This window comes from Netta rufina (genome assembly GCF_964035555.1).
Source record: "Netta rufina genome assembly, chromosome: 3".
Taxonomy (NCBI): Eukaryota; Metazoa; Chordata; class Aves; order Anseriformes; family Anatidae; genus Netta; species Netta rufina.
The window spans coordinates 118,895,350-118,922,477 of record NC_140125.1 but is presented as its reverse complement, the minus strand read 5'-3'; the positions used below and the strand labels follow the sequence as shown (position 1 = coordinate 118,922,477).

Here is a 27,128-nt window from a genome sequence, read left to right as displayed (position 1 = left end):
GCTCTGACCAGACTTTGGCAATGAATCCAGATTTTGTCACATTTCTGTGGATTGGCAATCTTTCCAGGAAAATGGCATGCAACAGACAAAAGGCATCCTGAAGTTACTCAGACATGATGCCCAGCAGAGCCACAGATACTCAAGCAGCAAACAGCATGGCTTAAAGAGTAAGAATAAGAAGGTATCATAAACAAAACACCCTTCCCTTTCTCCAAACCACATTTCTATTGCAACCACTAAATCTTAATGAGTTTGCTAGCCCTCTAGAAATGAGGGCAGGTAATTGCAACTTTACTCACAGGGTTCAAGATCAAGTTTAACACATTTAACTCGGAAGAAAAGCCAGTTATGATGGCTCAACTTATTGGAGATACTGCAATATGTAAAGAAAATATACTTAAAAAAAAAAAAAAAGAAAGAAAAAAAAAGAAAAAGAAAGAAAAAGCAGTTTTTGATAAGCAGTTTTAGAAGTCCAAGTCATCCTGGTCGATCTCATCAGAGTCTTCTTTCTTTTTAACAGCCTGCACCTCATCAGTATGTTCATCCTCCTTTGGATCTGCACCTTCAGCATCTGCCTGTTTCTCATCTCCCAAAGGATCAGTGCATGAAGATGCTTTGTCCTCTTCTTCATCCTCGCTATCAGGATACATCTTTGAAGGTTTGCTGCTCTCATCACTTTGAACCTCTCCATTGGGGTGGTTGCTCATGGATTTCGTATCTTTGCATTCCTCTTCACTTTCATCATCGGACCCCTTCTGGGATTGCTGTGAGAACTTTCCCACAGAAGAAAAACGGAAAAAGACGACTGCTTTGCTCAGAGTCTTCAGCTTTTTGCTGGTTTTCTTGCCTCTGGCTCTCTCAGAAGACTTGCTGTTGCCATTCTCTTCGCGTTTCTCATCATTTTCCTCATATTTGTCATCATCTTCACTGTTTTCTCCCTCAGCTGAGCACGCCTCATCTTCTGACTTCAAATTTGCATCTTCCACCACCTCAGCCTCATCCTGCTCAGCTTCTTCATTTCCTTCTGCAGCATTTCCTTCAGGATTGTCATCAGTCATGCAATCAGCATCTCCTCTACATTCAGATGTCTCCTCCTCATCATCAGCCCCAATGTCCTCACCCTCTGCCTCCTGTGTTTCTTCAGCTTCGTTGTCAGTTTCATCTTCAGCTTTGGACTCTTCTTCAGATTCCTGCATTTCATTTTGCATTTCTTCTTCTTCTTCCTCTTCCCCATTTGCTTCCTTCTCTTCTTCCTTTGTTTCTTCTTCATCTTTTTCTCCCTCTGTTTCCTCTTTTGCTTCTTCATCCTCTTCTTTTGTGCTTTCTTCTTCTTCCACTTCCTCCTCCTCCTGTTTTGCTTCCTCCTCATCTTCTTCTGCTTCTTCCTGCTCCTCTCTTGCTTCTTCCTCCTCTTCTTTTGCTTCCTCATTGGTTACTTCTTCCTCTTCTTCCTTTTTGTTTTCTTCTTCCTCCTCCTTCATGTCTTCTGCTTCCTCATTCTTTTCTTCCTCTTCCTCCTTCACTTCTTCTTCCTCCTCCTCTTTGGTTTCCTCCTCATCCTTTACTTCCTCCTCTTCCTCCTCCTTTGTTTCTTCCCCCTCCTTCGCTTCTTTCTCCTCTTCCTCCTCTTTCTCCTCTTCCTCCTCTTCCTCCTCCTCTTTCTCCTCCTCCTTTGTTTCTACTTCATTCTCCTTCCCTTCCTCCTCTTCCTCCTCCTCTTTTGTTTCTTCCTCTTCCTTCCCTACTTCCCCCTCCTCCCCTTCCTCTTCCTCCTCCTCCTTTTCTTCCTCTTCCTCCTTCTCTTCTTTTGTTTCTTCCTCTTCCTTCCCTTCCTCCTCCTCCTCTTTTGTTTCTTCCTCCTCCTTCATGTCTTCCTCTTTTACTTCCACTTCCTCCTTTGTTTCTTCCTCTACTTCCTCTTTTACTTCCTCATCTTCTTCTTCCTCTTTTGTTTCTCCCTCTGTCTGCTCTTTTGTTTCTTCTTCTTCTGCCCTCATTACTTCTTCATTTTCTTCCTCTTCCTCTTTTTCTTTCTCTTTCTCCTTTTCTTCCTCCTCCTCTTTTTCTTTCTCTTCCTCTTTTTCTTCCTCTTCATCTTCCTCCTCTTTCACTTCTTCCCTCACTTCTTCTGTTTCTCCCTTTTCTTCTTCATTGGTTTCTTCATCCTTAACCTCATCCTCCATCTCACAGTTTTGACTCTCTGATTTTGGCTCTTCTACATCTTCATTCAATGTTGAGCCATCCTCTTCATTTAACACCGCCTCCTTTTCTTCATTACCTTCCACTTCTGTTTCACCTAACTGAAGTTCACCCTCATCATTCTCCTCATCTGGATTGGTGTTTTCTGCTGCTTTCTCCACATAACTGCTGGGAAGTGCTTTGTTCTCCTGGGCTGCTTCTGAGACACGGGCTTCCTCAGGATCATTTTTCTTCCCCCTCAGGATCTGCTGTAAATCAAATGCTTTCATGACTGGGGCATTGCTAGCCACCACTGGGGTTTTTGTGGGCTTGGAAGCCATTTTTTTCCTCACACAAGTGTCACACGGGCAGTATTCCTCCTCACTTGGTTGTTCACTAATACTGGCCTCAAAAGCTGCACTAAATACCGTATCTTCATCTGCATCAAATGATAAGTCTGATGTGTCAGCTAGCCTACTCTGGGTTCCATTTTTGTCACTAAAGAGTGATTTTTTATGCATAGTCTGCAATCGTCGTCTCCTTTGCTCAGTTTGAAGTGTTGATTCACGCCTGAGTGGTTCATCTGGAGGTCTTGGCATCTTGGCCCCAGCTCTGCTTTTGATCTTCTTCAGCTCCTTCTCTATGCTTTTTTGTATCCTTTTGCTCACTTCCTCCTTCAGCTCCAGTATCATTTCATCCATCTGCTGGTTGTCCTGCAGGTTCCACCTGACTTTGAACTCATTCATAGCATTGACATAGTGAGCCATGAACTCCTTTTCAATTTTTTTCAGTAGTCTCAGGACCCAGATTGGGTCTGGATCTACTGAGTTCTGCTGGGCAAGGGATGTGCCCACACTGGTGGCCGTATTGACCTTGGGCTCCAGATCCTTTACAGACTCCTTTCCAAGGTGATCGTCCAAATCATCTTTCAGTTTTCTCCCACAGTCAGCATCACTGACATTTGCACCAATGTTAGTGGCTAGCTGATCAGCTGCCTCTTCAATATTTTCTTTTGGGAGTGCTTCATTTACAGCTTCAACTTCTTCAACAAGAACTTCTTGTTCTCCATTTTCAAGTAATTTGATTTTTTCCTCGTTTTCATTTTCTCCCCTTTCCTCCTGACCGTTTTCACAGTTACTGCACTGATCCTCCTTATTCTCTTCTGCCTCATGAGTTACAGAGTCCTCTCTAGTAGATCGAGCTTTTTTCTCACCTTTTGATTTTGAGCAGGCTGTTGAAGGTCGGGATGAATGCTCTTCCTGTTTACTCTGCTCCTCGGCCTCCATCTGTTCAGTGGCAGTCTCTACATTTTCCACTTGCCCATCTGATTTTAATCCAATGAATTTCTGTGCCAATAAATTGCAGTCCCTGGCACCAGCTGTACTCTCTTCTCCTGAGCCACCGGAACCACTGCTAACATCTACCCCAGAGGAGGACATGGGAGTGAAGTCATCATCTACAGATTTGGGGGCTTTAAACCCACAAGCTGTCTTTTCCAGCGCGCTTGCCTCTAGGCCTGAGCTTGGACCACTTTTTTCAGCTGTGCGTCCAAACCACAGGGCTTGAAAAATATTTAACAGCTCCATATACCTTGGCTTATTTAAACATTTTGATTTATTTGATGGATCTTCTGACTCTTCATCAAGGAGTTGGAGACTGGCAAGACAAGTAATCAAGATGTTGGCAGAATTACTCAGCTTTCTCCCCATGGTGGGGGACACTTCGGGCAAGCTGTTTGATCGGTCAAATTTTGCTTCATGCTTTGAGCTGAGCAAGGCCTTCATGATCTGGACAGAAGTCTGGACAGAGACTGGCAGGTCTCTTCTGTTGTTTTGGCTGGATGTAACTGACCGGCTGCATTCTGCTTGGTCAGCCTTGGCAGCTTCAGACAACGTCTCGGCAATTTGTTCCTGATTCACACACTCTTCAGTCCCTTCAACAGCTGTGACTTCTGCTGTCTCTTTCTCCACTTCATCCGCTGCCTCATTTTCAGCTTCCTCTGCATTCTTTTTTTCAGCTTTTTCATCCTCTGAGATTTCCTCTGCATTTGTACAGTACGACACCTCAGTGGCTGCTTCTACGCATTCTTCTTCTGCACCATCCTCCATTTCGTATTTCATAAGCAATGTTTCTGCAGGGATTTTACTTAGCCATTCTTGCACAACTTCTTCTGGAGATGTGTTTGGCAAAATAGATGGCATTAAATCACTCCATTCCTCCTGCATTCCTGTGTCTTCTAGTACTTCCTCCACTTTTCCATTACAAGAATCATCAAGCTCTTTATTCTTCTGATCGTTTGCCTCAGTTGCAACTGATTTAGATCCAAAAGAAGTTGGTTTGGAGGAATCTACAATTTCTTTCTGTTGTCTTCCTGTGGTAAGCACTGACTCAGTGCCTATGCTGCTAATGGAGGAGTTCTTCAGGATGGCTGATCGTATTTTTTTGCTGTTTGGCTTGCCTTTTGGTGGGGCAGGACAATGCATACTGCATATTGACACAGTCTCTGACAGTGAAACTCTGCTGGAATTTGATGTCTTCACATGAAGATTTCTGGTTTTAATCTGCCTCGATTTTGAAGACTGAGATATGTTTGATTGTGAACATCTGTCATCACTTTCCTGGGATATCTGTGTCAACAAGCATTTGTCTTTTTCTTCTGACTTTGAAGAGATTCTTGAACTGACACTTGTAGGATTTCCATTCCTAATCCCAGTCTCAGCTGAGTGGTCACCTTTTGAACATACACTCTCACTTATACTTCCATGTCTTGAAGAAGGGGCATCTGAATTCATCTTGTAATGACCCTCTCCAGCTTTTCCATTAGGGCTTGAAATACTTGAGCAGAGAGATGATGGCTTGCTACTTTCTTCCCCATGGCTTTTCTTCTTTGAGCCTTTTGAGGATTCACTGTACCCCTTGGTGGTACTTTTTGAGCTTTTATCCTCAGTAACAACAGCAATTGCCTCTGCTTCACTAGTAGATGAAATATTTGAGTGAAAAGACCCTGAATTATGAGACATGGGGTCTGCAATAGATTTTTTCCTGATTTCACATGAGCTTTTGGAGTAATTAGATACCCTACTGCATGATCTTAGATCTTCTGCATGTAGAGAATTCTTTTTATTCTGAGTGGATTCAAATGAAGACACAGACATTTCAGACCGTGCATCCAAATGGAGATGGCTGTGTTTGCTCTTCCTGGACCCCCTGGAAGAGCAAGAGGCATTGCACTGAATGATCTCATCACTATCACTTTTCCTGCTGTTCCTGTCACTAACTATGGAACGGGGGGTTCCTCGTGTAGAGCATTGTTCACCTTCACTGCTCTCATCTCTAACTGATTGGCTGCACTTTGTTTTTGTTGAAACTGAGCTGACTTCATTGATTTCATTTTCTTCTTGTTCAACCTCCTCAGCTTCTTTCTTAGGGCAGGACTCACTGGAGAAGGAGGAGATCACTGCATTGTCTTCTGAGCGGACATCCTGTTCACTCTTTGCTCTTGGTGTGCTACAGTTAGTAGACCTGCTGTGCACACTGTTGGCAGGAGTGGAGCACATAGCGTTATCTTCTTGATTTGCCTTCTGAAGGCTGGAGGAGGACACGGTCCTACCCACACTGCTTGTTTCCTCACATATATTCTTGCTCTGTCTGGACTGCAGAGATGACTTTGATATGACACTCCCAGCTCTGCTGCTTTCAACCTCCTCTGCATCATGCTTTAAGCACTTCACAGAGGAAACTTCAAAACAATTTTCATCATCCTTTTGTGAGTTGGTTTTACTGGCCTCATAGTCTTCAGGGGCTTCTTGAGTATCCAGGTTATTTTCACAGCTTGAATGTGACACCAAGCCCACAGATGAAGGCCTCTGACTATTGCTTGTGCTTGTCCGGGTGTATTCTTGCTGGTCTTCTCCATTGGAAGCACCTGTAGACAAATCACTTCTACAAGTACACTTTCTAATAGATCGATACGCCACTCTGTTCTCTATAGTCTCTGAGTAGGATGAGGACTCTTGCACAATGTGCTCAGAGAATTCTTCACTGGATGTGGTGTGGAGACTATCCACAGAAGCCTTTTTTTTGTGGATTACTCTCCTCCGGGAAGATGTGCTGGAGCATGATGACCGTGTGTGCCAGGTGCTCCGTACACTGGGCTCCTCCCTCTGGGAAGTGTGCATGGGGTTTTTCCAAATGTCATAGTCCTGGTGTTTCTTGCCACAGCTATGACAATGAGCCTCATCACATTCAGATTCCTCAAGTTTTGACATGTAAGAATCAACATCACAGGGGTATAATGAATCATCTGCCTCCGAGCTGGCTTCTGGGTTCATTTTCTGTATAGGGTCTACTCCACTGTCCTCTACACCTGACTCTTCGCAAGGCATCTGGTTCATCAAATTTGACTTTCTGATTTGGGTGGACCATTGCAAAGTCTCATCATTTAGCAAGCGGAAGCGGACTTTCATCTCAACGGACAGGCTACCATCCTTGTTTACATGTACCCGCTTCTCTATGTCATCATTGACCAAGGAATGGACCAGCTCTCCAGGTTTTGGATGCGAACAATTGTTTGAGAAAGGCGCGCCAGTATCTGGTGAGGCAGCGAGACCATTTGGATATGACTTTTCTGATGATAAAGAAAATCTCATTGACCTATTGCTTGATGCTGATCGTGGATGGATGATGCTTTTTTTGGCTTTCAGTCCAAAGTTCACTGGAGTTTGAAATAAGTCAAGAAAAGAGAGATGAAAAGAAATGTTAATTCATATAAGGATGACATAAAATACATAGATTGAATCCTCAAATTAGTAAATATTGATATTAGTCTATTAAAGCTATGCCAGTTTACATCATTTGAAAATTTGTCTTTGACATGGTGATGGTCATAAATGTTAAGTTAGAATAAAATAGAATAGTTTGGAATTAATAGTCTGTAGCAAAAGCTTCTAAATCTTAACTTCATATTTTTTAATCTAAATTGGAATACAAACATGTTTTTGTTGCAATACATGCCAGTAAGAAAAAACAAACAAATAAAAACATCAAATAGAGCAATGCAGTCTCAGAGCTACCCTATTAATCACATTGCAAATATTTTCGTATTTTACTGTGCATGTTTTAATTCTTATTCAAGTTGGGGAACATACTTGGAGAAGTGACCCTCTTCTTTAACCAGCAGTCAAGTGTCATACATTTATTCTGCATCAGCCACTTCTCCACTCACATGCCAGGAAACATAGGTATGGCCATGTAGAACAGAGCCACACTCAGTACATATAGGGATGTGCCACTATGAATAATTTTAATACTTATTAAAACATAAAAGGCAAATGGAAGTATAAGTTGGTGGTAATTAGAAAAAGTTGTAGTCATAATGTGATAGCGAGGGAATTTTAAGAATTTTAATCCAAAGCACATTTCTGTGGCCTGATGCTGTGATCTGCACAGATTTACTGAGGTGCTAGACCCTTCAGTACAGGCAGAGCACATTGCTATCATGCTTTCTAGCAAGACATGGATTTATCATGTTCCTAATATGTCCATTATTTTGTTCAGAGCTTACTTGTATATACAAGTAAGGCATCTATCCCTCTGTGGGCATGTGGATATGGAGCTGAATGGAGGGCATTTTAGGAAGGAAGTATGTAACAAGGAGTACACCGATCAAGATCAAAAACACATGAAATAGCTACTGACTATCCATCTTCATGCATTTGAACTGGCATGTTTTTTCAGTCCTCTGATGGACAAAGAGCTTCAGTTTGTTCTCACTGTTCTCTCCATTTTTTATGACTCAGAGAGTGAGTGTTGGAGGTCTCTGTCTTTAAGTTTCTACAATTAGTAGTCAATGAACAAGTGAATGCATTCCAGGCCCCTGCTATTGACAATGGGGAGAGGAATGGCCACCTCAGGGCACACTTTATTTCATCCTAAAACAAATCCCTAATAGAGGTGAGACGAAGTGCCCTCTAGAGATGGGCAGTTTCTCTTCATGGACTACTGAGGGTGGCTGGGATAACTATCTGCAAAATCTTAGATAACTCATATAAGACGTATAAGAAATATCATCCGGAATAATGCATTGCATACTCCTCCTTGAACATCATCTTTCCATAAAAACATGTTTTGTTTCCAAAGAGCTATGCTGCAGGTAGCTGTTAGTTCTCTGGTGTTTGAAATGACCTTCACACCCTTAAAAGTTATATGTCATTTAAAGAAAGTATAAGAGAGTCTGAGAAACCAAGTCTCCTGCTGACAAATACAGGGCATCCGCTGGTTCCAGTGCAGAAGTCCTAGTGTTATCTGACTGACAGACAAGGAGACAGAAGATTCGTGGGAAATCTCAAGGGTTTGGGGAGTCTCAGAGGCAGACACAGGAAAGGAGGGAGTTCTGGAAGGAAAAGGAGACACAGAGATATGAAAGAGGAAGGGAAGTCAGCCAGACACGGGGAGCATGTAAAAGAAAGACTGGAGGGTGTAGGGAGGAAATCCTAGAAGGAAACCAGAGAAAAAGAAGGGGAGGATGGAAATGCCTGGGAGGCAGAGAGAGGGAAGTACATTTTGCAAACGAGGCAGTGCACATGAGGTCTGCACATTGGGTCAGTACAATAGGTGCCTGTAATCTCCATGTGGTGGGACACAGGCCTGGGGATGACTGCGTAATGTGCCCCAGAGTTTTCCTTACTTTCATTGTTTTCATTGACATTGTTGCTGTTGGAATGGGGAGCCAGGTCGGGCAGCTTCTCCACCGAGTGTTTCCTCAAATTCTCCATCGACACAGGTTTAAATGGCTCCCGGCCGACGCACACCAGCACGTTGGGGCAGTGAAGCAGAGCCTGCATGCTGTCGATCTGGAAAGAAAGGAGAAAGATCACCATGAGGTGACAGAGTAGACCTACATTTTACCTTCTAGATCTGGAATCAATTGACGTTTAGATGCCACTTCAAATAAACCTGTTTCTGGAGATGTTACAAATAGTAGAGAACTTTGGAGTCTCTCAGAGATTGTCAAAGGAAGGCTCCCTTGCATTGTTCTTCCATTGAAGGAGAAGCTCTGTTATGTTTTAATTATATCTCACAAGATAGGGAAGAAGCGGGAGAGGTTGACTAAGGGAGGGGATATCTCATTTATTGGAAGTTTTACCTCTTCTGGGAAAGAATTAAGCATGATAAATACGGCATTGAGGAAGGGGGTGGAATTGGTGGCTTCTCAAGTTCTCCTATAGAGAATTATACACTCTAATTCTTCTAAGTCCTGCACAGAACAGTAATTACCACCTAGCAAATGCTGCATACCAGATTGATCGTTTTCTCCTTTCCACTGCTCAGAAGTTTAGAAATGTGATTTTTCCTAGTACTACCTCAACTATGATCTCAGACAGTACCTTGAGCATTGCCTCTGTGATGGACAGTGTGGGATACTTCCTCAGCATGGGACATCACTGTTAAGGACTCATTCCTCCGTAAGGACACAGGCTTACAGACTGCCTCATCATCTCCACCTCATGACCTGTGGCTGGATTATGCATGATGTATTTTTTGGCATCTGCAGCTGGAAAGTCACTTTTACCAAGCACAATATTTACATAGGATGTAAAGTAGCAGGACTTTTTATTTGTGCAGTAAGATTGAATCTGAGCTGTCAAATAAAACACCTGATGGCTACTTACCAGGGTTGAGAGGGCTCTCGCTGTCTGAGAGGGCTTCAGTGGCTAACATTTGGCCACTGTTCTGTCAGGGGTCTTATAGCCATGCTAGGATGTCTCTTCCTCCTCTGACTGCTACAGCAGGAGCACGTCTCTGGAGCGTATGGGGACATTCAATAAGAATTGACTATGTAATGGGCTACCGAGATGTGAGCTAGTGCTGGTGGTGGGCTGAGCACTCCTTCACCCTTAAGATGCACCCTGACCTGGCTGCATCAAATCATCAGCTCTTTAACTAGCGACTGAGTATGGAAGAGAACAAATCCCAGAGGTATTCTGATGACAATTCCGCAATTGTCACACATGCTTGGCACACTGAAGCATGAAGAAAAGCATCCCATAACTTTTTCTGTTGCCAAGGAATGCAGAATCAGGCCCCCTTCAGAGCTCAAGCCCTTAGTTTGTGAAATGCTTCTGAGGTTTCTTGAGATTTGTTAGTACGAGTAGGGCTTTGAGAGATACTAGGATAATAGAGTTGGATGTTATGCAAATAAGAGAATGGATGCATGAGCAAAGGGTGAAAGAACAAGCAAGACATGGAGAATTACACTGAAGATCCTGTTGAATATATCTAGTAAATTTTCTTACAGTAAAGTATATAGCATCTTTTTTTTTTTTTTTTTTTTTTTTTTTTTTTTTCTGTGGGAATACACTGTAATCCCATCATTCTCCCATTATTTTTTAATTACTGTTTGCACTATAACAACACTTGCAACCTGAGGCCCATTGTATTTGGGGCTGTAAAAACCAACACCACTGTATGCAAAGCAACAAAACTTCCGAATCTACATTATTAGTATCATGAAGCAAACAAAAAAAAAAAAATTACCCACAAAGCTCAATTTATGTCTATTGCTTGTCATTTGTCAATAAATCCAATTTTGCCCCAAAGGAACACTTTCTAGCTAACTCAAAACATTTATAGAAAGTCTATAATCTAATAAATGACAATATTTTGAGTAGGCTCTTGCTGCCTGTATATTTATTTTCCTTCTTTACTTGCTTACTTTACTTATTCTGTTCTAACTGAAACCAGGACACCTTTCTTTTCTGTTTTCTTATTTATTCCATTAGTTAGATCTTTCAATGTGTCCTCATACAAGTAGAGAAAAATGGAGGGAAGAGGGAGCAAGAGAGAAAAAAAAAGAGGGAGAGAAGGAAAATAATGAGAAATGAAATCCCTTTTGATCCTGATGTTAAACAAACTGTCTTTAAAGCCTCACTAGATTCAGGAAATAAATTGTAATTGTAAATGACATTTTTCAGTGAAAGCTACTTTTGGCCCAGGTCATTTCCTCACCTGGTACTGTGCAGATGCTTCAGTTACACTCATCACCATTACAGTCTATGTGCAGAAAATAGATGGTGCTAATGACACAACTTCAGCAATCAATGGAGCTGAGCCAGCTGAATTATTGAACTTTATGTTTATTGCACAAACCAAGTCCTTTCATATGGAATATACTTGTGTTGTGTAATTTTGAATAAAGGGCCTGTCATGCAGTGTTTCTGGCATCATCAGCTCTTTAGCAGCATTTATGCCTGTAAAATAGACCTCCTTCTTCTTCTTACTATCTTGCAAGCTTAATCTCTTTGAATTAATGATTGCAGAAATTCACCTAAGTTTGGAAAATCAGTACTTTCCAATGCTTTGTTGTTAAAATGATTTAAATAGTTGTAACTACATATGAATATTTTATAATGGTTAAATAAATCTCATTCTTCTCACATTGATCTGGTTTAATGCAACATCCATTCTGCCAGGGAAGTTGAGTGCTGTGGGGTTTGAATTAGAGTTCCTCTTGATTTGCTCAGCAAAAGACCTTACCCTCGTTGCTGTTATGAATCATATCCTAATAACAGGTCACTGCCCGGACTAACAGAGGCCAGATGTCTTCAGGGCAGTCAGCAGGACATCTTTTACTAGTGCTAACCCTCTTGGCCCTTTATAGTGACTTGCAGCTCTCTCAGTGTCTCCTGGGATGAGGTCCATTCATTGCTTCTCCACCTTAACTCTCTTGAATGCATTCACGGGAATTATTTCTAACGTGAAGGGATCAGATTCTGATCTTGTAGGCTCATGCCTACTGTTTGCTACTGAATGTGCTGAGAGAAACAGCAGCCCCATTTCAACCACTGGCTGTGCTGGAGACTGCATCACCCTGCTTACAACAGGAAACAACACGGAAACTAGGAGCTTTCTTTTGCTATCTCAAAGGAGAAGTGATGCTGTTCTTCTGCTTGGATGTGACAACCACTGGATTAAGAGTTATTGCAACTCTTTGAGGCTGTATTTTCCATGCACTTTTTTGTCATTGATTTTCATGCTGGTTGGGGAAAAACAGAATTTCAAAGGGAAAATTGGTAAAATAGTTTGAGGGATAGGATTACAGGATTTGGCAATAACTCTGTGGCTAAAAGCAGACACAGTAGCTATTCATATTTCAGAAACATGTGATCCCTAGAGAAAGAAATGAAATACTAGATCTGATTAAATTAAATTATGGAAGAATAATCTGATGATGAACCACTGTTCAGGATGGATAAGAGGGAGGAATGGTTTTGCAGAGAAGACAGTGCACATTCCAGTTTATGGGATGCTGCTGCCCAAGGCTGAGATGTGCCTCCCTGAGCACGATCCTAGGCTAACTCTCAGGAATTCTCTTACCCTAATATGACCTGTTCTGGATCCTAGGCTTTGTACAGTGCTTTTTATAAGCAGCTTCTAACATGGGAAGATATTACCATCACCTCCTGCAGATAAGCTGTGAAGGATGCCTGTGAAGGAAGATGTATCCTTCTATAAAGGTTGAAAATGGAGGACAGGAAGATAACAGACTTTTCCTCACATTTTTGACATATAAATGTTAGGTGCCTAGGTGCTACTCAATCAAGGCTGTATAGTCCATGTAGAGAGGCTAATTCTCGAACTGTGCATTGGACATCTCTCTTAGTGTAAGAAAAATCATCCTCTGGAGATGCCTCTTTCTCCTTTGGTATAGGAACAGCTTGCAATGACTAGGACAGATATAGACATCTGAACGAAGACAAACTCAAAAATGGCCATTGAAAAGGAAGAGTGATCTGAGCTGAATATTGAATACTGGTCTCCAGGCTCCCAGCCTTGTGCTTCTTGTTGAAAGTCTTATTATTTCAGTGAGTTGCTCCTGTTAATTTCTATTTTAGGAATACAGTTATTATTAACTTCAGCTATATATTATCATGTGTAGTATAATCTCAGTGTAAGGAAAATCAGTAGTAAAATATGTCAAGTTAAAAATTATAGATGTGGGGTGAAGTACAGAGACGATCCCTGCAGTAAAAATTAAAAGGTTTTAAAATGCTCTTTATCTTCATTACAACAGGTTAAAACCCAGGACATTAAAAGCTGTTGTCCAACCTTTATTGAAGTGGCTAATTTATTTATTTATACAGGAAATTCCATTTAAGCATAAGAAAAAAATAATAATTGTGAGGGTGGTCAAACACTGCAACAGGTTGCTCAGATGTGCTGGGGAGTTGCTATCTTCCAGATATTCAAAACCCAACCAGACACGGCTATGAGCAACCTGTCCTAGCTGTGATTTAGAATTAGGGGTTGGAGAAGATCTCTAGAGATCCTATATCACTTCAGTAATACTGTGATTCTGTGATTTATCATTGAAGAGGTGGCTGTTGTTTTCATAAAGTCACCAGACTGAAGATTAATGTAGAGGGACTCAAGAAAGTAAGAGGTTCTTATTTGCCTTAGTGGTCACAACCAGCAGGGAAAAATAAATGTTATTAGGGTGGGATATGTTTTGTTCTAAAGTAGTCACCTAATAAAACCTCAAGTATTTGTCATTTTATTTTAACAGAGGAGAAAGAGGGAAAAATATTAGAAAATGCCCCAGAGAAATAAAATGGTGGTTACTGATTGGCCTGCACAGAGATTTTCCAGCATTAAAATTTTCTTTGCTTGCTCAGAAACACCGTTTCCTTTTCTGAGCAGGGGCCTGTAAGGAAATCCTTCTGGTAAACAGATTTCCCACTTCCCTCAGGCTGTCAAATCAAGATTCTTGAGTACCCATGGCAGGATACCATACTACAATAAACAGTATTGGATCTCAGTTCAGCATAGCCCTTACAAACTAAAACAGCTGACCACAAACACTCAAAATCTGGTCACCTGAAAGAACTGTGTTGGAGAAGGGAATGCCCTGCCTATTTTTTCCATTAATTCATTATACTTGCTTGTAAAGGTCATCTTTTACAATTTAGGTTTCTTGCATATTTGGTGGAGAGCAGTCAATATTTCTAGGGGACTGGTTGTTTTACCCCAGGAAAGCCACCTGATACAGGTGATGCATCCCCCATTAGACATGCCTGTCTCTTACCGACTAGAGAAAAAGGCAAAAATCTCAGTGCACTTGTCTAAATGTAGATGCCTAGAGCAATTTGTGATGTTGCTGGTTATCTAAGATGTGTACAAGATAAGTATCAGACCTGTGCCCCACGAGACTACCACCTGAAGCCCAAGCAGGACACATCTAACACATTTATATGGAGATGGGTAGAAAATTGTCTTCATGTGCAAGCTCAATCCAAAAACATGGTAGCTACAAGAATATTCTAGTCTATAATAAATGAACAGTCAGGAATGAAATACAAGAAAATGAATGGCTTATGATAAATATCTGTGAGGGGTTAGGAAAGAGTTCCTTTGGATCTCTCAGTGCCCTGCTCAGGCTCCATTCAAGCCCTCCTCTGAGTTCCCTTAAAGTAATTACCCTATCATATGAGGTTGTGGGAAGGCTTGCTCACAGTTAGAGGCACTTGAAATTCAGACACAAAAGCCACTAAACAAAATTTACAGGGAACAGTCTCTAGCAGTTTACTCTCAGTGGGCTGAAATAGACTCCCTCTTAAGTTTTATTGCATAACTCCTGAAAATGAAATGATGTCTCTTGGTTCTACTGTAAGGCCTGATCCAAATACCACTGGAACCAATTGGGACAAACATATTGACCTCTACATGGACCAAGATCAAAGAGAATTATGGAGGCCGTGAGTGAAGTTCTGGACCAGGAAGCAGAAAATTTGTTGCCAATACTTATCTCTGTTGAACAATCTTTGTTCATATCAGTCAACTTCAGGCCCCAAAACTCTGTGGTATCTTTAAACATCAGGTGTTGTCATGTGAAAATATAAAAAAATAGCTGTGCTTTAAATCTGCACAGACTCTTCCAAGGAAATGTTGGCAATGTCCTTAGTTTTCAATGAAGTCTTTGTACTTCTGACAATGTAACTATGATTTTACAAAGCAATAAAACTTTTGTTTTCTTGTGTGCTTCATTATACTATAGCACAAGAACTTCCTTTCACTATGAGGTATGTCATATATGTATCACCTATTGTGTTGTTTAAAAACAAAACAAAAATAAACAAATAAAATAAAATAAAATATTTTTTAAAAATGACTAGAATTTAATTACTCTGAGCCCCATTGGGAAGGTGACCCTGCGTGAAGTAGAAACAAAAAGACCTCATCTCTTCTGAATTACATCTTTTTGCTCAGCCTGGGTTTGGTCAGTTGGTGAATGGACTGTCTCCATAGATGTTACTGTACAGTACTGAGCACAAAGGGGCTGTGATCTCAGCAAGGACCTCTAGGTGCTACTGCAACACAATTAATAATATAACAACCATCAATATGTAAAACAGAAGAAAGACTGGCATAACATCTCTAAAATAAATAATCTTTTGCTTATTTTAGAGAACATGGTGTGCCCTGGCTCTTCCCAGGGAGGAAAGGCCCTGTGGAAGCTGTACTCATCTCAGAAGCTGAATAAAAACACCAGTTCCTGATGAAGGTAAAATGTAGGAGGTACCCTTTGCTTTCCCTCTGCTGGCTGCCAGCCAACCAAAGACATTTGAAAGAATCAGGGAGAGAAAGACAGAACAGGGAAATAATGCAAGGCATGGTTGAGATCACAAGTCCATAAACTGATCCACCTTTCAAGGGAGTGCAGAGATGTGAGGGAGAAACAAGAAAAGCTTGTAACAGACGTGTCCAAGAAAAGGCTAACGGGCTGAGTTCATTGCCTATCTTGCTGACTCATTCCCTCATTTCCTTGATCTCTTTCATCTGTTGCTTTTTGGGTTTCATTCAGATTTACAAACCCTTTGGGGTGCAAATAGCATTATCGTTTTGTAGTTGCACTCTATTTAATATAGGGGGTACGGGCTCTGAACTGGGGTATCTCAGTTTTGCAGTAATAAATCATGTACATGTATTTTGTTAATTTGAAGAACTCGTTTGCCAATTTTGCACTGAAGGAATTAGAGAGTGGTTCTTCTGGGGAGTGGTTTTTTAAAGCTATGCTAATCTGTTGGTCAGAATGTGAGTAATGGGGTGTTGCCACTCCATGCCCACATACATATTAGCAAATTAGCAGAAGAAAAGAAGGTGGAAGGTACAAGAAAGAGCATTAATTGACCTTGCTTTCTCTAACATCAGCATGGGCAACCCCTTACACACCCTGCTGCAATGGAACGCCCCGTTTGCCACCTGTGGAAAGGCTGGTGGGCCTTGTGGACATGGCATGGGTGTGGACTTGATGAGCAGCCAGAAGTCTCTCCCATCACATGAGAAGAAAAGCAGAGCAAGAGCTAATATTGAACTTAAAATGGGGAACTGGAGTATAGAAATGGATCTAATACCTTACAAACCGTAGCACCCACATGACTAGTCCAGAAGAAACTACAGAGCATCCATTTTTCTACCATGGCACACCAAAATTCATATGATTTCCTACAGGCTGTATCAAACCTAGGGTCATAAAATCTATATGCAGGAAGCAGGACAGATGCCAGTGTCCCAGAAATAGCAGATAATTTGCTAAGCATATCAAATGCTGCTACACCTATTTGATAATTATATCATGGGAATAGGAGCCTGTCCGTTATTTCAGATGCTGAAATGCAGCAATATTAGATGATTGGTCATACCAACACTTCTCTAAGCATCAGTCTACTACAACTGTTCAGAGATGAGCTGAAGAAACATTTTCCTATGAGCTGTCCAGTTTTCTGTTTTGACCACTGTGTAAAACTTCATGAAAAGTGATAGCTCTGGGAGTTGTGATCTGGAAATCAGGCCATGAAGCGTTCAAACAGCCAAGTAAAATATGTGAAAGATAAGGTAATAATGCACTTCACTACTTTCTCTGTCAACCACAGGCAAAGATCATGTTTACCTAATATACTGCTGTCAGCTTTTCCTTGAGGACTTAAAGATGCCTTTTTCCTGCATGTGGCACTTTGCACAGGCATAAAGAAAATGTTCTGAGTTTGGCCCTGGTCATAGTTTGGACAAACACATCCTTCAGCAGGCCAGGGGAAATACTGCAATCAGGAGTTCAGTGGCTAATGGAAACTGTCTGGGTAGCAGCAGAAGAGAAACACTGCAAAGAAAAAGAGGAAGGAAGAGTAAAGGATGAAAAAAAGGCATTAAAAAAAAAAAAAAAAGTAGAAAAGCTTTAAAGAAACAAGTGAAGAGGATTACAGTGGGAAGAAAACTGTTTTACAGCTGTGTGCATTTCAGAGGATAGGCTGCTAGGATCGTAGTGCCAGGATTACTTCCCCAGTGGAAGATGAGAATGTTTCTGATGAAGGCTGTGGGTGTCTTTCTGAGGATTTCCACCATGTGCTGGATTGAGGCAGGGAGGTCTCCACACCAACCATGCTCACATGAAAGCTTTTGATGGCCTTTTCCCCACCCAGTCATCCCATCAGTTCAAAATGAGAATTTTCTGATTGTGAATCAGTTAGAGAAACAGACACAAAATTGCCATTGAGGGTGCAAATTTCGATGTAAAAGAGAAGAAAGTACTTCTTAGAAAGTTTCTCTTGCAGATATTTTCCACCTTCGGACATTGTTGTGATTCCTTCCTGGAGTGAGTTTGCCACCTGCTTCTTTGTCACTGGATTCATTATATCTGGTCCATCCAACATCAACGTTTGGAACTCATGAGTCAGACTAATATCAACCCCACCCCAAGTGCCTGGCCTCATCCTCTCTGAGGGCAGGATTAGCCTAAAAATTGACTAGTCTTGAAAAATGCTAAGCATTTGGTTCTTGTGATTAACCTTGTGGTAGCTGAGTCAGTGGGAAGGATATGGTTCATGAGATTAAGCTTTTCCCTGTGAACAGAAGTTCTCAGAGCTTGCTCTTTTTATATGGGGAATACCTACACAGTTGGTGAAAAGTTACTCCAGCTGGAAGCTGTGGGGGGAAGAAGAGGAGCACAACATAGGTGCATTACAACTAGCAGTACATAGACACACTGGGACCATGTATACAAACCTTCTGCTTCTGTATCAAGCCCATAGATCCCTCTGGCTTCAGTTCATGGTCTTACCATCCTGAGAATCTCTTACATGAAGTATTTGTACTTCACTGGGTGCCAAGGATACAGCCTATGATGGTCAATAATAGTATGTCTCGAGAAGCACAGAGCATAGAGAAAAACATCTGTCTGGAAACTCTGCTTTAATTGGACAGGAGATTTCTTTATTGATAACAGGGTCTCACTCCCCTATTTTCTAAGTTTGTTGTACAAATAGTAAAGCTGGTAACACAGTAGAAGTAGCTCCCTGGTATTAGGTAGATTTGTCTCAGAATAAAGTTGCCATCAAAAGGGAACTAGACCTTGCTAACTGAGTTGCAGCAGAATCCTTTGGACTTTCTACTCATGGCCCAAATGAAGAAGCAAAGTAATGAAAATGCAAAAGATAGTATCTTTTCTTTTTCCATTACTGGTAAAAGCTCAAAAATTGTCATTTGGAAAACTAGGTAGCTCTATAAAAGAATGTTGCTTTTACTTCAAAAAAAGTATTTCCAGAAACAGTGTTTTCTACTTAAATTACTAAAAGAAAATTCACAGTTATTCCAGGAGAGGGTGGAATTCTGCTATTCTTGGTACCCTAGGTAAGTGAATAAATAGAAGCATCATGTTAACAAATATTATTGCATATACTCAATAATATTATTGGAAATGTCTTCACCCTGGATTAAATTCAAAAGAATTAGAAAGTAATTACACTTTGCTACATTATTATTGAAAGAACAAAATCTCCTGAGGCTAAGGGAGTCGTTTGCATTTGGTGTATGTTAGATAAGAAAGTATTAGATTCGGTATATGTTAGATAAGAAAGTGGCTAGCACACAGAGTCCATTTAACTACATCTTGTAAGGCAAGGGGCCAAATGATCTCAGGGCATCTCTCAAAGGTTCATAAAACACACCTGGATATGAGTCTTCTTATGGATCAGGTTCATGGAAAGTTTTGATGAGGTTTACAGATCGCTTGTGTAAATCTCATTGGAGTCATTGTGGTTTTGGCACAGAATCAGAGAATATTGAACCTGAAACCTGTGGTTTGTTTTTAGGCTATGAGTCACACACATGGTGGGTGGAAATTGGTACAGCTCACTTGATAACAACGGTTCGTACCAGATGAGGGTCTGAAATTTGTTGCAATTATTCATACCTGAAGACAGCATGAAACCAAGTATCACGATGCATATGACAACATGCAATGAGAAAATTAACTATCCCAAGAAAGGAAATTATCACCTTTCTTCTATCATTGTTTATATGTGCACCACATTTTAAACCAGATCATTTACCTTCATGTATCCTATTTCCCTTTTCCATCAGGGTCTTGATGACACCTGTCATTAAGACAGATGAGCTTGGTAGACAGCCCAAACGTGAGTGGCCTTGAGGATGCCTGCGGGCAGTCTACAGATATCCTAGAAATGGCTATATGGATGTGTAAATCTGAGTCAGGAAATATGTCAGACAAGCCTGTTTCCTGGCCTTGCACCCTAAGGTCACTGTAGATGCAGTCATTATCAAGAATGATTTAGTAATAATAGTTAGGCCAATACCTTTACTAGTAACAACTAAAAATAAAGGTCCTATCTTTACCACTAAATGAAGTAATTCTGGATGAAGAACACTGGAATACAGTTGCTTGTACTGTCAAATTCCTAGAATGGTCTTTGGTGCCTTTAAAGCCTGGATAAACTGGCACTCTCTCAAGCAATTCCTGGGCAGATCTGGGAGTTAGCACAAGGGAATGTTTTGGAAGATACATTGTATGGGTATGGTCACATAGTGCTGTTTGGTCTCAAGGCCAGAGTAGGTGCCCTGAGACTATTCTATCTACTGGAATAGCTCTAGCCCATAGTGTTACTTCTAGTTTATGAAGATCTGGATATACAGACTCCTGGAGGCTGGGATTATATGATGGGGAAAGAATCACTTCATATGTGCCCTTCTATCCTTTCTCCAACTCTATCTTTCTCCAATTGGCCACTCCCAAAGATGGCTTGATTTGATCCAGAGTGGTTGGTCTTGACACAGCTCCTTTTGTCTCTCATCCCAAAATCTACACAAACACAGAAGCAAAATGAGGGTCCCTACCCCAAGGAGTTTCTAATAGCTAACCCTTTACATTCTCCAAGTAGTGGTGCCTGGGGAAGCATTCCTTCATTCCTTCAGTCATGATTGTTCCCTTTATTAACTCACACAGTAATTCTCTGATCCCTCTAGGAATTATTGTATTTGAAGCTCATTCTGCAATATTTTCTCTTTTAGAGAAAGAGGGTCTTTCTGGTTATCTGCTCTGCTTCTATGCATAACAGACTCCACTCATCAAATATAATAACTTACGGTCAGCCTTGAGTGCGCCTAAGAAAAAAAAAAAACACAAAACAGCATCTAAGTCTTGGCTAGACTCCAACAAACACAAAACTAGCCACATCCCTTGGAAAACTCTTCCGATGTTTGATAAATCCCATTTGAGAAGCTCATGGTAATTGCCACCAGTAGCCATAAACTATGTAGACTATTTGCCATAACACAATGTGGTTTCAAATGACATACAAGAAAGAGTATTGGATTTTAAGGAAGAATTTCTTTTGGTTTTGTTTTAAGTAGACAACCAGTAAAAGGATGGGCTAATGGTTCAAGTAAGTGCAGAAATCATGAGATCTTGGACTAGAAACACCTTCGTGTTGCTGGCTTCCCTTGACTTAGAGAATTCCTAATGACCATGCAATTTTCAACAAATTTTCAACAGTATCATCAAAGAGATCTTTAGATGTAGAGTTCCACGTCTTGTGCTTACTAATATTTAAATATATATAGTACTTTAAAACAAGTTTATGAATAATTGGGTCTGGGTTAATTTCTCCTGATTTTATGCAACTAATCTGAGACAGTCTTCTCATCTTCCTCTATAGTTAACAAAATGAGCCAATTACCTCCTAATAAGCTGATCAGATTTAGATGAAAGATCCAAGTCTATCTGTTTTTTAGTACACAAACTTACTTGCACACAGATGATTCACTGTCAAGTTAATGGCAAATCGATGTTAACATAATCAACAGATTTCTCTATTTGGGTACTAAGAGCAATGCTCATCGAGTTAGTCACCTGGAAACCAACAACTAGAACCTTGACCTGGAAGGACTTACACTTGCTGAAAATTTAACTTCCTTTTTTTTTTTTTTTTTTTTTTTTTTTCTAAACTAAAAGCAATTGATGCTTAGGAGTATTTCCCCTTATACTGGCACAAAATCCAGTCTACTGTTGGTTTCACCTCAATCAAAGTTTCAGGAGTAAAAATTTACTAGATTTTATAATTTTATAAATTTTTATAAAGAAATATATTTTTATAATATTTATTATTTATAATTTTATAGAGTAAAAATTTAAATGTGCAAATTCTAATAGAACCACTCTGGAATTATGCCAAAGTTGGAATAAGCATCTTTCAATTAATATTTCTACTGACCTGAGTTTTGTATAACTATAAAGGCTAATTCTGAATCCATAGCAATGTGAGACTCTCAGACCTAAGAGCAATCCAGGCCCCTTAATCAAGGCCATAGAAGAAACAACAAGCAAAGATTCTGACCTTTCCCATAAAGACCATAAAGTGCTATTTTGAAAATGTGAGAGGTAAATAAGCAAACAAATTGAAGCAATATAGGAAAAAATAACAGCAAAATAAATGTGATCATAAAAGTAAGATCTTTGCTGGCCTCCAATGGATTTTGAAGCTACAACACCTTTAGCCATACTGTGTATTAGGATTCTGCATAGCCAATCCTTCTTCAATCCTTTTGTTCAATGGAAAAAAATAAATAAATATTCAGCTCATTGGCTTCATGTAAAAAATGATTTGCTGTCTGAAAGGTATATTTCACTGTGAGTTATGACAGAATTCAACTTAAAGTTTTACTGTAAACATTTGTGGACTAGGTGGGCTACAAAAGGAAGAAAATGCTTTCTTCTTTGCTTTTTCATATCAATATTGCATGAAAGGAACACATAACAACAAGATTCTTCCTTGTGTTTCTCAGTTTATACCCACATAAATGTATAATGGGAAACCAAAATATGTAATTTTGAAGTGTTCTGGGTTTACTCAACAAGATGGTAAAAAAATTAAAACAGCAGCACTGGGATAATATATGTTAATCATACATTTTCTTTCCGAGTTGATTTAACTTATTTTAAGATTGAAGTTTAGATCTGGAGTTATAGTAGTAGAAGAAAACAAAAGCAGATTGAAGGGGCAACACTTGCAGGTTTATGAACAGCACCTTCATTGATGGAAGAAGGAATTGATTCTTCTGCAGGAGAGAAGATTTTCCTTTTTATACGTTCAGTTTTCAAGAGATTAAGGAAAAAGTGGCAGCAAAAATGACACTGTGAATCTCCTATTAAATGCTGTGAATTACATTATTCTAAGCCAGAATTAAGAAGTAGTCCAGATACATCGCTAGGGAATAAATCTCTCTATTATTCAGCTCATCTGTCATATCATGGGAAAGAAACTTGTATGTTACTCTTTTCCAGGAAATAGTGGTCTCTGCAATAAGGCTTGCAACAATTTACATAGGAAAAACACATAGATACATGCATACATATTTAAAAAAAAAAAAAAAAAAAAGAGAGAGAGAGAGAGAGATAATTTGAAGGGCAAATAGTAGAAGAAATAAGGAACTACCCAAGAAATATGAAACATCTAGACATCTTTGAATGGTCATGGAACAATAGAGGCATGATTTCATTGACACTAACTGAAAATAAAAACAGAAGCATAAAGGTAACAATAAAGGTAACATTTATAGTAGGAATTAATCTTAAGCATCAAGGAAGGGAGATCATTTCAGGAAATCCCAAAAGTGTGATAAATTCACCATTTTCACTTCTCAAAGAAGCCATTAATATGTAATGAAAACTCTGGGACACAAGCATAGGGAACAGAGATCTTGAAGATGAGGCATGGCAAGCAAACTAAAGCAGAAAAGCAGAAGCAGCTTAGAGAATCTCTATGAAAGGAAAAGATTTGAAAAACCCACGACCAAGTGACTTTTTTGTAGGTTGAAATGCTTTGCACCCAAGACTAGGGTACAAGCTCTGAGAAGTCCTAACAGGCATGACCGCTGAATAAACAGTAAAGAACAGTTAAAATCAAGAAGTGATTAAGAATGGACAAAAATAAATAAATAAATAAATAAATAAATAATAATAATAATAATAATGACATCAACACTTTAAAAGTATGGTATCTTTAAAAGTAGTATCTTTTCCCAGTAAAGATACTAGAAGTCACATTTCCTAGCTATGAATTAGCTGACAACATTGATAGTCACCTATTGTGGAGATATTCTGCACAGGAATAAAAGTGGTGCAAATGAAATTAATAAGGTACTGAAAATGAAATTCTTGAGTATCAACAAGAAGGTTATGAAAATTTTCATATTAGCAAAATAAATCTCATGGGAATGTGGCTAGATTAGGTGGTGGTGCTTGAACCCCACCTACATTTCTCAAGATGAAAAATTTGGGGGAGAAGAGAAGGGGCTGACCGGGGGGGATTTGGTGCAGGTAGGTCTCTAGGGGAACCCTGGGATTTATTCTTGAAAAGTACTTTATCACTACATAGAGGATAATCTTAAACTCTTTGGTACACCAGAGAAAATAATCTAACTGCTACAAAGAGCACTGGTGTCTTTCCAATTGACATTCACGTGCAGCTTGGGACATTTCCATGAACAAAGGTCCAGATGGCAGTGGGGATGAGAAGAATGCAAAACAAGTGACAAAGTTGTTGACCCATTGTCTCCTGAAGAGAACTACACAGATTGTCACCTAAACTGTCAGCGAAGATTTTATCATGCACAGCATTGCAGGTGCCCATCAGCATCAAATACTCCACAGTGACCACTTCTGGTCAGTTAGGACCTATATCATTCTAGCCATGCCTTGTCGACTCTTGGCATGCTGGAACGACATCAGGTTCCAGACACACAGAGACCTTTATACAGGATGACCAGGAAACCACTGCAGAGGTGAAAATGAAGATAACTTCATGTCTTTAGGTTCCAGTGAAGATGGAGGTAGAATAACAGTGAAGATAGTGTGTTTACAGAGAGGGTATTTATTATATAGCCTAGCTAAAATATTATTGTTTAAAATGACCAGGAGAAAGAGAATTTATAACGACTAGAGAGAAAACTTTTGCAAATTCACTTGAGTATCACAAGGTGAATATTAAAACTGCACTAGGAAGTAGGAGGCAAAACTTTTCTTTAGAAAAATGGGTGAAAAATCTTAAAAATTGAAGAAGAAAAAGTTACTACCACTGAGCAAGGTAATTATCTTCATACAGACTGAACAGAAGCCCAAATCTTGAAAACTGGAGAAATCACTGACAAAATAGAATGCTTATCCATCGATTATAACAAATCTTGGTAGCAGGGTGATTTTGTTGCTTATTTTTTTCTTTTTTTTTCCTTAATTCTCACTTATAGTAGTAAAGCAAGCAGTGCCAGACCCTGTTCTTCAGCACACAGACCAACTTAAGCAGTCTGGAAGCTTTAACACAGGCTGGCCACATCCAAACTTCCTACAATTAGTGATCCCAGGCCTTAACTCTTAAACCATTCCTGGGAATTATCTGGGAGACTGTTATTCTGGGCCAATTCAGAACCAGGGAGGATGTTAAGAATTTAGCAGAATGGAGAATAGATGGATGAGATGCTGCTCTGACACGTTTATTTTTTTTTTTAGTAATATATATATTACTATATATATAGCACTATAGTTGTAGCTGTGGAATGTAGCAAAATTTCTAGGACTTCACTTTTCAAATAAATTGATGAAAGCTTTCCCAAAGTAGTAGGCATAGCAGAAAGCATTGGGATATGACATGTTGCCAGCTTAAGGTCCTGTCCCTGTGCCAAATCAACATGATGCACATTAAAAATGTTCCTCCAATTTTTCCCTTCCGGAATAATGCGACATTTTAACCCAAATCATTTTAGTGGATTCAGAAAGTTCATTTCAGTAGGGTTCAGAAAGTGACACCACAGAAGAACATTACCATTACCACATTACCACTGTAGAGGTGGCACACTGTACTGTAAAGGTGGAAAATGTGGCAAGGAGTGGGGTGACTGCTCTGCTTGGCTGCAAGGTGAGTCAAGCTAACATGAGACCTCTTCAGAAGAAGCACAGGTTACTCTACATTACAAAGAGATGAAGAAGAATTTAGGAGAATCTCAGGTTTGTCACAAAATTCCTCCGGGAACAGAACAACAGAGCTGTACCTGCCCTGTATTTACTATGAGTCCACCCCAATTAGCACATTCACCAAATCATCGAAAAAATGCGTCTCCTGATCCCACTCATACATTAATCATTTATGCATTTATTAGTTACATTTTCATAATACTGAGGATCTCACATGATAACAGGATCCTGTTCATTAGGAACTATGCAACCAAGAGGCATAACCTATGAGCTGTCTTATTCTGCTGAATTTCCTGTTGTTACGTACAGAAAACTTGAGTTGGTGTTGGGGCATGCTTCCTGGGAAAAGGTGGGAAACTCAATTACTAGAGGTTTATTTAGGGTTTTATACCCAGCTGCAAAACATTAAGCTCCTGTACATCTGTCAGAAGTTGTCTCCCATTAACCCAAATAAGTATCTAATATATGAAGTTCTTGAATGGCTGACAGGGTTGTTCTACATCATCCCTACACATAACTCATGAAGAAGTAACTAATGTGACACTAATTACACAAGTCCAAAGGGTCAAGGTTGTGTGGGTAAATTTTTGGCCCTTAGAGCTACAGGATTTGCATCACAGAGGATGAAGTGATAACACCTGTTAGATTAACTGAGCAGCACCAGGAACCAGAGACACTTGCCTTCTTCCCATCAGCAGTGTAGAGTTTCTTCACTGGGAATTGCAAGATCTCGGAAATCTCATCGAGGAGCGTTTTGAAACTCCTAGCATTTCTGCGGTTCAAGATAATTGAGCGCCGAAAACTGGTTTCTCCGTTCTTAACAAGAGTGATTTTCTTGGGTATTCTGGGGCCATGCTGAGTGAAAGGCGTGGAATAATCTTCAAACCTGCCCTCCTGAGCTGCTCTTCTCAAGCTACTGGATGGACGACTATTTCGAGGAGGGCCTGGCCTGTGTCCAGCAGAAGTTATGCTAATAGGCTTGACGTATTTCTTGTCAGAGCACAGGTAGCATCCTCCATCCTCCAGCTGGTCCAGCTCACTAATGCAATGTATTCCTCGTGGGGTGGTGATGGTCCGTACCCCAAATGGCAGTGGGACCCGATGAGAGAGGTCATCCATGAGTGCATTGAAGCTCTTGAAACTTCGCTGGTTGATGGCCATCTTCACTCCCCCAAACTGAGGATCCCCACTCTTGAAGAAGGTTATTTTTTTGGCCGGGGGTACCTGGGTGACAGTGCTTGTCCGAGCCACGGAGGGAAGGGGCTGATCATAGTTGTAGGAGCTGGTGGTGGACTGGTAGTCAGCAGGCACCTGAGTCATCCCTCTTGCTTAAAGGTACCTGCAAGAGAAGCAAAACTAGATTAGGGTTTGTTGGAGCCATGCAAAATCAATGCCTGACTTGTATGGGAGAAAAGTTTGTTTTCCTCACAACTGTTTTACCATCTCTGGTTCATTAAAAGCAGATTCTGACACATGGGGTTGTGAGGTAGATACGAGGAAACACAGCAGCAGGAGTAGCCATAACCCTGCTACTCACAGTTAAGCCATCTTTGTTCTGCAGATGCCTATAAGAATTCAGTCAGTGTTAGTAGCCCTGAGGCACAAAAGCCATGAGTCAGACCCCAAGCAAAACCCACAAAAA

The 27,128-nt window shown here is 40.3% G+C and overlaps 1 protein-coding gene across 1 annotated transcript; it reads right to left on the bottom strand.

Annotated features, from left to right (window-relative positions):
* Nucleotides 1-464: 464 nt before the first annotated feature.
* On the bottom strand, nt 465-26,806 carry RP1L1 (RP1 like 1; the record flags this gene model as incomplete). Its single annotated transcript, XM_084284500.1, has 4 exons — nt 465-1,190; nt 2,124-6,892; nt 8,864-9,029; nt 26,168-26,806. 4 exons carry the CDS (start codon nt 26,804-26,806, stop codon nt 465-467), a joined length of 6,300 nt encoding a protein of 2,099 aa, XP_084140626.1.
* Nucleotides 26,807-27,128: the final 322 nt, after the last annotated feature.